This window comes from Cyprinodon tularosa, unplaced genomic scaffold, assembly GCF_016077235.1.
Source record: "Cyprinodon tularosa strain WSP-4 unplaced genomic scaffold, ASM1607723v1 ctg154, whole genome shotgun sequence".
Lineage (NCBI taxonomy): Eukaryota > Metazoa > Chordata > Actinopteri > Cyprinodontiformes > Cyprinodontidae > Cyprinodon > Cyprinodon tularosa.
In genome coordinates, this window is record NW_024038375.1 from 2,454,946 (window position 1) to 2,466,115 (window position 11,170).

An 11,170-nucleotide genomic window follows, 5' to 3' on the forward strand; every position below is an offset into this window, starting at 1 on the left:
TTAGTTAATTTCTTCATTTGACCTCTTTTAAGGGCCCTGAATTTTTTGTTTGGATTATTGCTACTTTGGGGAAATAAAACCCAGTTTTTTGACAATCACCACTGTGTCCTCATGCTTGGCTGGCTCGGTCCCTCACAGTGTCATTCCCAAATACTTCCATTTTCTTATAATACAACTGATGATTGACTGGCATAAGTAGGAGGGAGGGAATTTCACATCTGGATTTGCTGCACAGGTGGCCTCCTATCACAGTTCCATACTAGAATTCATTAGGCCTGTTCTTTCCCAAATGTTTATAAAAAACAGTCTACATGCATAGGTGCTTGATTTTATCCACATTTACTTTAACCACATAGTGTATATGTGACTGTAAAATTTGTGCGTAAAAAAGGCAGTGCTAGAGAGTTATTGACGTTAAAGTTTAATATTTTATATGCTATTGAAATGAAAGCTAGATAGTGTGTGAAAGTAGCAGGAAATTATAGTTTCATAACTTCAAAAATTTAATGTGCAGCTACCAGATGACAGGTACCCTGCATTTCAATGACTGTTTATATAGGCTGTCAAACATCCTATGGTGTTTATAGAAAATCATGTCCGCATTAAATGTTTGAAGATAGTTCTCACATCTGGGATTTTCTTTACAAGGCTAAAAGATTGAAGAGGATGCCTCTTAGCAAGCATCTGGGACAAGTTAAGACTTATTAAGAGATCCTCTTTCTTTCCAACTGTGATTTTTTTTTTTTTATGTCTTGAAGAGGAGGTCAACTTTTTATAGTGTTGGAAGAGATCAAAGTAACACAATAATTGCAGAAAACATTAAAAACAACATCAGAACTAACAGAAAAGTGGGAAGAGAGCTGGGGGTAAGACGTTAAATTGGAGATTTGCGAAGTGAGACTAAACTGTAAACAACCCTGGATCCAATTAAATAATCCTCAGGTTGAGTCATCTGTGTGTTCTGGTGCGTTGACATCTCAAACGGATCCAGCAGGCATCGACGGAAAGGGAGAATTCAAAGGAGACTTGTAAAACCATGAACTCTGAGAGGGAAATTATATTTCTTTTAAATATATACATTTTTTTTCCTTTTCATGCTGCAGGCAGAGATAAGGAGGCATCAGACCAACAATAACACTGATGAAATTCATTTTACAAGTGTGGTTTGTGTGTAAGTGAGCACAGCGCTTTGCAGTGCATTTTGGAAGGACTCTAGTGACAGCTATGAATCTTTCAGCTTGTGTTTGTTTATGTGCAACGGACCTATCATGTTTAGTCAGTTTAAGAGGGAAAAATACATTTAAGGCTTTTTTGATTCTGAAATAATTGTCAGTTTGCTTTTTGAAATTTTCCTTCATCTAATCTTGCTTATTTCTCACTATCTTTTTCCTTTATCGTTGTCTTTGCTCTATTGTCTCTGCTGTACATTTGTGTACATTGAGGCATTTTCTTCCTTTATTCAAGACCTTATTGTTTTTGCATGTTCCAACTGAACAATCAATAATTGTGCTACAAACAGCATAACATGCCTGTAACCTATTGCGAAATTTGAAAAGTTATATTATTTTTTCCATTGTCATATTGATTAGGTGGTTTGACTTTCTCATGAACTAACAAGCAAGAAATTATGAAGCACAACTGTATTTAATAGAAAAAATAACCTTTAAATAATTATAGTTAAGTTATAATAATTCAATATCTGCCACTATTTGCATGTATTTGGATTTTTTCAGCAAATGTAAAAAGAATCTAAAAGTTTAAAAAGAATGTAAATAATAAAAGTAAAAATAAAACAAGTGTGTTTCATGTCAGTGTTAATGGCAGATCTTTTATACTAATACTAACTTTCCACCTTAAAAGCGATGTGGTTTAATGTTTTTTTAAAGTTGTCTTTCACATGAACTATTATGAAGTTTAAGAACTATTATGAAATGTTAGTATCTGCTTTGTGTTTGTGTTACAACTAACTGATCTCAATTAAGGTCACGGCAGACATTTTGATGAGGGCTGCCTTGTTAAAAATTAACATACAGTGGAGCTGAGTCAAAACAGCTGCTGTAAAATAGGTCTTAATTAACTGAGGTTATTTCAACAATAATATACAGCAGATAAGAATTTTCTGGGTTGGCCCCTCGTGGGCGTCTTTGCTCTTGGGATCCCTTTGGACATCTGGGGCTTTGGGTCCCCCAGCACTTTCCACAGCGCTCTGGAAGGGCACGTCTTTGGCTCTTCACAACCTCTATTGAGAATTTTTCCTTTAGATAAACTTTACATGCACAAGTGAACTCTCACAAACAACTACAGGTGCTTGGCTCGAGGTACTTAGAGATTCACTTCCATACAGAAAGCCCATATTCTTATCTTCAGCTACCACAGTGTGCATGTCAGAATAAAAAATACCACTTTTACTTCAGCTAGAGTATTTAGGTGTTACTTTATTGTATCTCTTATACTATATCTGTTGGTTGTTTTATCGTTATCTCCCTTTTATCTCCTCTTTCTTTCATCTTTTGTCCTTTTTTTCTGTTTCTCCTTTACTGTTCTACTTACATTGCAGTGTCCATAAATGTAATGTAATACCTGTACTCCCTGCATGAATTATAATAAAGCTATTTATATGCATTAATCAAGCGGAACAGTATGGCGATTGCCGTACTGTTCCACTTGTGAAAGCTAAATTTGTTGGCCTCTTTTTGGCATCAAGACAATTATTCTTATTGCCACATCGCCAGACAGGACACTGTAAAAAAAAAAAAAAAAAAAAAAAAAAAATATATATATATATATATATATATATATATATATATATATATATATATATATATATATATATATATATATATATATATATATATATATATATATATATAAAATATTATCCGCTTGTATACCATGGAATGATGATTAATGTGTCTTTTTTTATTTGCAGGTGATGAAAACATACCACATGTACCACACTGAGAGCATCAGCGCAGAGAGCAAGCTGAAAGATGCTGAGAAACAGGAGGAAAAGCAGTTCAGCAAGTCCGGAGATCTTAACGTCAACCTCCTACGGCACGAAGACCGCCAGCCGAGGCGCAGCTCTGTCAGAAAAATTGAGAAGATGAAGGAAAAGGTAAGAGCGTGTTAGAGGAGAAGCATGTGTTACTTCTAACACAGACTTATGTATTCTTACCTATCAACTCTTGAGTTAGACTGGAAAAACCTGAGCTTCTTGTTAGTTTTGCATTTTTATGGTCTGAGCTGGAAGATCTAGAGAGAAAGAGACCTGCAGAGAGAGAGCCATATAATATCAGACCCTCATAAGAGTAGTCTAAGGTCCGCAGCCTGACACATCCTCTCAGGCTTATGCAGATTTCTGCTTTCGCTGCCCGCAGTGCCGCATCTGCAGCCCTTTGTCCTTCAGATGCTTCCATACGTTTTACATTCTGAGCTCAACACTGAATTTCTTTGAGCAAATATAAAAACTCCTATTATATCTGAAGTACATGAAATCAAAGCTTGGAAGAAATAACAGTCCTTTCTTTCTTCTGAGTCTGCTAACTTCAGTAGCTCTACCTCCCCTGGTAGCTCCACACTATTTATAAGACAGTCACAATGACTAGCGTTTTACTTTTTTGTTCCTCAATTCTAAGCTTTTCTCTCATTACTGTGCATGGAAATAGGTTGAATGCAAAGGAAGGAAGAGAGTAACCAACTCTTTCTTTCTACAATGGGCACAATAACTTTTTGAAACCAGAAATAGAAAACCAATTCAGTGTGTTGAGGAATGTACAAAAACAATAATGGAAATTTACTTTTTATTGGATTTGTTCATGGGGGTACTTGAAACTGTCAATAGAATTAAAGAAACAGTGTGTAATATTTATCACCATTTAGTGGTGCACTAAATGAATTACAAATGATAGATTGTTGCTTCCCCTTTAAGCGTGAGACCTTCTAAGTAAGCCGCAGAGTGACATCTACTTACAGCAGCTAAAAACTGGATCAGAGCTCATCCAACAAACTAGCCATCTCTGTCTTGCTTCTAACGTGACAACAAAATTAACTTCACTGTTATATTGAATTCTGCAGCAATGTTGTTTTCTTCCTGGTTATTATGTCTTCTTTCTTTGTTTGTTTTGCCACTCACTTTACATAAAGTACACAAGGCCAACAAGTTTGTCCTCTTTATGCTTCTCTCATCAAAAATGCCGACAAAACCTGGCATCCCCCATTGGGGTGCACCATCCCTTATGTAATTATAAACTACTAGCTCTAAGCTTTGAGAATGCTCTCATTTTTTATATCGTCTTATTACTTTTACAGAATATATTTTTGTTAAATCAATACTAGATTTTTGCTAATAGTCAGATTTGTTACCCACTGTCCCTTTAACCGTTGATAAGGTAAATAGATGTTAAATGAATGTTAATTTGATAAATATCCTCATGGGATGTTGTTACAATACATATGAGTTGTCAAATTAAGAGAGACAGCAGGAGCATATCGATGCAGCGGCACCTGCCACGTTACCGGAGGAGGTGCCAGACCTGCCGTGGCACAGGAGCGAGCTAGTGGCACCTGCCACTGATTTCCATGTCCTGCCGTGGCGCCGGAGCAGGTGCCACTGATTTCCGTTACCGAGCGGAATCTGGTAGTGGCACTTCTGGTGGCAGCTGGACGTAATAGTGGGGATGCCAATGGCACTTGGAGAGTAGTGGCACTTCTGGTGGCACTTTCACTGGCATGCGACTGCCACAAGGTGTCTACCTGCTGCTCTACTATTGCTGTTTATAGGCAAATGTTTTGATTTTGTGGTTATTAAACGCCTGTTCTATATTTACACATCATTAATTGAAAATAAATATGGAAATGGGCTTAAATAACCTCAAAATCAAACTGATTAAGCCCATAAACGGCAACAGAAGTGCAGCAGGTGGTCTACCAGCTTAGTGACACCTAGTGGCAGGCGGCTAGTGAAAGTTCTGCAAGTTTTTATTTGAAATAATAAAAATAAAATATGATTATTTATTATGAGGAATTAGTTATAGACCAACAGGTGATGGGCGTCTCTTAACAAACCATTTACCCATAAACGCCATAGGAAGTGCAGCACGTGGCCTACCAGCTTAGTGACACCTAGTGGCAGGCAGCTGGTGCGGGTTCTGCAAGTTTTTGTTTGAAATAATAAAAATAAAATGATTATTTATTATTTGGAATTAGTTATAGACCAACAGGTGATGGGCATCTATAACAAACCATTAACCCATAAACGCCATCGGAAGTGCCACTATTAGATCCAGCCACTACCAGATGCCACTGCCACAAATTGAGCTCGGCCCTGCTACAAATTAATGTAAAAGACCAGCACAAAGTAGTGCAGTACTAGAGGATACACACAGTGTAAAACCTTCCCCCTTGCTTCAGTTATTTGGTTGTTATCTATATAAAGTGGAACTACAGCACTTTGGAGTGAATCAGTCCTCATAGTCGTTCTTTATCCAGCCCTTTTATCATCTTCTTACATGCATCTCATTTTAGACGCGCTCTTTAAATCCAAATTAGGTAATATTTGTTTTTTTTATAGGAAACCATACTTTTTCCTCAAAAATTTTAACAGATGTCATCATGAGGAGTTTCCCGTTAAGCCCTACAAACTTTCAAGACAGAGGAAGAACAGAATCAAAGGAAAATATAATCTGAAACAATAACATGTGTTTCTTTTAGAATTACAGGCTGCAAGAAAAAGTTAAATTCATAAACAAATATAATGATCTGGCCCCGAATGCTCAGGCTGAACTGAATATAAAGCAAAGGAAACAGGTGAGAGGAATAAACAATAATTACGGCAGGGAGGAAAAATGGCAGGTGAAAGAAATAAACTATTAAGGTGGGGGACTCAGGCCAGATCCTGAGATAGAGGGCAGGACAGTTGGGTCCTGGAGATGATGTAAGATCACAGCTTCAAACCACAGACCATAAATCAGAGTCCTTGAGCAAGACCCTTATCCCCACAGTTGTCCCCAGGTGCTGCAAGCAGCCGACTGTTCCCTAATAGTTGGGTTAAATGCAGAGGACACATTTTGTTGTCATTTTAAAATGAACTGATAAATAAAGTTTTTTTTTTTTTTTTTTTGTGGCAGGTTCTCTAGAGTCTCTTTATAGATTTTCTAGGCTGTCTCCGTCATCCTTCAGAGGCTACAGTTTCTTTAGAGAACATGAAAACTGCAGTTGCTCAATGAAGCTGCACCTTCACGTTACCTACTTCTCCTGTTCTCCTCTTTCCTCCTCAGAGGCAAGCCAAGTATTCAGAGAATAAGCTGAAATGCACCAAAGCTCGGAATGACTATTTGTTGAACCTGGCAGCCACCAATGCAGTGGTGGCAAAATATTATATCCATGATGTCTCCGACATGATTGATGTAAGTATGCTCTTGGAGCATGTGTTTGTTTGTGTCTCTCAGCTGGGACTTCTTGTGTTGATTTTTTTCTCTGCAGCTCTGTCACTTTTCTCACCATCTGTTCTCATGTCTCATTCCCTCTTGGTCTGTTCTCTGCTTGTTTTCAAGCTGCTCTGTTGGACTCAGTAAACGCAGATGCTGTCATTTATTCATTATTAATTGCTGTATAACAAACCTTGATGCTGACATTTTGTGACTGTCCACAATTGACACGATATGTTTGTTCCCATTCAGCAGAGTAATATGTAATCATGTTTGTCAACAATGATTTAAAGACGTTTCATAAGTGGTGACAAGATGAAATCTGCTCTGTATGTTTCTGTTGTTACTTTATTTTGGGTGTTCAGCAAATTCATGGGAATACAAAAAAATCAAAGATTCACTGGCATTTTATAAATAAAGTAGCATTACGGCTGTGAACTTTTTTCAGTGGTGCTTGTTTTGCAAAGTGTCTCTTTAAGGAGGCTCAAAACCTAATGTAAAATGAGAGCAAAGTTTGCAGTTAGTTATTAAATAATGGAACCAATCCTATTTTATTTATTTTTTTTTTTACATCTAATGCTCTTATAGATTAATTTATGCAGTTTGGCTGTACATTCTTGCTATTATTATTTGATTTTTCTCCCAAATTGAAACATATTTTCCTCTCAATACGCAATATTGTTGCTTTTTGACACATATATTTAATTATTTTATGGTATAGTGGAGGTTTTTTGCAAATTTTCTAAAAGACCCGCCCTTTCCACTTTAAAAAAAAAAATGCACATGCACCCGAGAGGGATCGCCCATTAAATGTGTGCGAGAGCATGCACAAGCCCTTTTCTCCTCGTGCACGCCCTGTTTAAAAGTTGCTGTTTGCATCGCTTATACAAGCTTACTTTCCAATGTCAGACTCAACACAGCTTAGTGAAAATGGGGACAAGCATGTAGGATGACCTTATGTAAACATATCACTAGTATGATTGACAATTAGGAGGACCACTTATTTTGATGATCCACTATACCTTTAAGATTGTCAAACCCTTTTTATCAATGTTTTATCTATTAAATCAAGTTGAGATAATCACAAGCAAACAGAAATCGGCCTTCAACTGATGATGTCATTTATTAAGGTAGAGAAAACAACACATCTAAACCAGCCTGGGCCCATGCAAAATAATGGAGCTTCCCCACTTGTTTAACCATAAAACAGCTCTGATTGACCACATCATTTGAGCCCTTCTTTTGTCAGGTTTTATGAGTTGTTGGATGATATGAAACATTGAAATATAACAAAAAGTAACAAGCTAAATGCCTCCAGGGCAAGTACGTTGTATGTCCTCATGTTTCCAGTCAGACTGGAGCTCAGTGATTATAGAAATATAGTCATATTTCAATGAACAGAGCTTATTAACAAGCTCATACTAAGCTATTTGCAGTCACTTAATAACATAAAGATGATAGATGAAAGTAGTGAGAACAGCTGCCTCTCCCTGTATTGTTGGGTTGCTCTTGTGGATTCTGTTTCTGGACAATTTATCGCCTGTGTCATCCTGCTAAGCTGCAGCTATTTGAACAGTAACTCTGATCTTTCCTTCGCACCAAGGTAATAATGGGAACAAAACAGACGGTTTGTCAAGGTGTCAACTGTGCAATAGGACTCAAGCTATGACATTTCTGAGCCCACGTTGTGGGTTTTCACACAGAAAAACAACCTTTTAGATGCGTCTGCTGTTATGCTGAAAGATTTTGAGAGTCATTTTCAACAAGCTGATTAATTGTTACTTGCAAGCTGATATTTACTTAACAGAAAGCTGTAATCTAGATATTAAAATGTCTTTAAAGAAAATAAAAAAAAAGTTTAAAAAACAAACCACTGGACCAAGTTTGAAGACATTCTGGCTTCCCATCCAGGAAGGTTTTTTAATTCAAAATGTCTGGATTAGCAGTGAGTTCCAAGCTTTGTAGAGTAACCCAAACAAAGGCTTGTTTTAGCTTAGAAAACATGCAAATTAAACCGAAAGAACAGGTCCACCCCTTAGTAATGGGGAGTCGTTGCACTGGCCTATACATCTGAAAAGGCAGTCGTTAGGGTCATTGCTGGCGTGGCTGACCAGTCGAGGTGTTTTGGTCCCATGCATAGGGATGGGGACTGAGATGATAGTGGGAAGGAATCAACTCTATTGCTGTGTTGTAGGTTATTGAAAGTTGGAACCTGAGTCCACCCCCTCTGTTTAAGGTTGTTTTTTCAGTCTTAACATAAAGGGCTTCCTTCACGTCCCTTTCAAACCACCTGTCTTCTTGTCAAAAATGTGAACATCCTGTTCCTCTAACGAATGTCCATTGTCCTTAAGCTGTAGATGGGCAGCCGAGTCTTGTCAGGAGGAGGTTGCCCGTCTGTGTTGAGAAAATGTTGTAGATTGGCTTGGATTAAAGATTCCTCACTCATCTTCTACTCCTGCTTCTGGATTATTCAAACATTTTCACTGTCTGCTTATTTAAAAAAAAGGCCAATTTGCTCCCTTCAGACTTTGGGCTACTGAGCCGACTTGACAGAGTGGGAATGATGCCTGTGCAGACGGGGTTGAGACAACTTCCTCAGCATTAAAGAGTTTTAAAGAGTGTTTACTTGGTGATTTACAGTGCTGTCAGCTGCCCCAAGCTCCCTTTAAACTTCTCAGTAGCATCCTCTGCCTAATTAGGTTACTTCATACAGCTCTGTGCGATAAGACCCTGTAATTATCCCTCGTGTCGCCTTGTGCCAGCTTCTGTAATTCTATGAACAGAAACTTCTATTTTCTGAACATTAGCATGTAACAGGACATGATTAGGAATTTAGCCAATTAGAGGCTTAAATTTAAACTCTTAGGCATTCTTAATAACATACAGTACAGAAGCAGGGTTTTTTTATATTATGAGGACTTGCTTGGAACACATAGTTTAATATGTTTAGTGTAATGTAATATCAGCAAAAAATGAAGTGTAACATTATTATTTTTTTGTTTTATAAATGTAGAAAGTTTTATAAAATATAGAAAATACTTTAAATAAATGTAGTAGTTACTTTTTATTTATTAAATTCTTTGCTATTCTGCAACATGTCGATATCACCTTGTATTTAAGCAGGCTATCTGCTCCAGCAAGCCTGCAGTAAGCTGTATAACGCACATGCAGAATGTATTGTGCTAATTCTTTTCTAAAAGGGCATGTTTTTATTAGGAGTAATAATCTATGCTACTTTAACTCCCACACCTTCACCATTTTGTTTTTGCAAAAGAAAATATCTCCAAACACTCGAACATGTTAAACCAATTAAGTAAAACTCTTGGGTAACTCAGGTGATTTTTCTTGCATTTCATTAAAAAGAATTAATGTTAAACAGAAATCATTAGTTTCTTTTTATATAAAGATTTAACTCCTTTATTTATATAGTTAATGGACACTAGCCCATTCTTGGGAGTGAAAGATTGCTGATTGGTTGCTTGCTTCAGCTTAGAAATGGACAGCGCTCTGTTTCCTGTTAGCTTACAGGTGAAAACATGCAGCAAAAGACACGGCAACTAAGAATTATACTGCAAAGACTTGTATCAATTAAACATGTAAATGCAAAAAAAACAAATGCAAAGGAAAAACAATTCTAAAGAAAAAAGGCTACAATCAGAAAACAGACTGATGTTTTAGAGCTTTAACTGTTCGTACGTTTGCAGGGCTTCAGCTTTAATTGCTTGTTTGTCTATGTATGAACACAAACGTAGATGCTTCCACACTTTCTTTAGAATCTAACTATGGTGAAAACATAAGACCGCTTATTACTGTAAATTTCATTGCTTTTAAAACAAAACATATGAACTCTTTGATTTTATCGTTTAAAATCCTTTTACCGGTACTAATCTAATGGTAGCCAATCCATTCTTGTTTCAGAACCCCTAAACAAACTGGAACCACTTATGTTAAACTATAAACTTTCTTGAAATTAAAAAAGATTTCAATCATCAGATTTTAGTAGCCTATTTTTGTTATTTCTGGCCCCTCATGAACATGGGTAATTGTCATTTGTCCCCTTTTTTGTCTTTTTTTTTTTTTACATAGTGCTGTGATCTGGGCTATCATGCCAGCTTGGCGCGCACCTTCAGGACATACTTGTCTGCAGAGTACAACCTGGAGACGTCGCGACACGAGGGACTGGATATCGTTGAGAATGCGGTGGACAACCTAGACTCTCGCAGTGACAAACACAAGATCATGGATATGCATAACCAGGTGTTCTGTCCTCCAATGCGCTTTGAATACCTGCCACACATGGGAGATGAGGTGAGAGGATCTGAAAGTTTTCTTTCTCTCTCCTCTACAGCGGGGTATAGGCTATGTCAATCTATATTAATGTATGCATTTAATGAATATAATTATTAATTTCGATCTAGAAATAAAGGAGGAATTATTTCACATATGACATATTTATAGAAGGATTCTCAAATGGTTAGAGAACCTTACTGTGGTTTGGGTCTAGTGTCTTTACCTCCAAAAATCCATCTTGATCTCTACTTTTGCAGCTGCAGCTACTGAAACAGGCCTGAAGGTTTTAATGTAGCTGGGTACTCTTTCTTTTAATTTGAAAAAGAATTGTTCAAAAAGGATTTTTCTTATTTTCGATCAATTTTAGGGTATCAGTCTTCGCCTCCAATTTAGCCAATTTTGCTTATTTGGTCGCTCTTTTCTTCTGAGTCTCAGAGCTTGGCTTTCTTATTCTA

The 11,170-nt window shown here is 37.1% G+C and overlaps 1 protein-coding gene across 2 annotated transcripts in view; it reads left to right on the forward strand.

Moving 5' to 3' along the window:
* The window catches only part of srgap3 (SLIT-ROBO Rho GTPase activating protein 3), an 89,428-nt gene that overhangs the window by 59,385 nt on the left and 18,873 nt on the right, over positions 1-11,170 (forward strand). For both annotated transcript variants that reach the window (XM_038279970.1, XM_038279971.1), the window contains exons 5-7: positions 2,930-3,115; positions 6,276-6,404; positions 10,512-10,733. In XM_038279970.1, the coding sequence (XP_038135898.1) occupies positions 2,930-3,115; positions 6,276-6,404; positions 10,512-10,733 (537 nt within the window). The remainder of the gene's footprint in view (positions 1-2,929; positions 3,116-6,275; positions 6,405-10,511; positions 10,734-11,170) is intronic.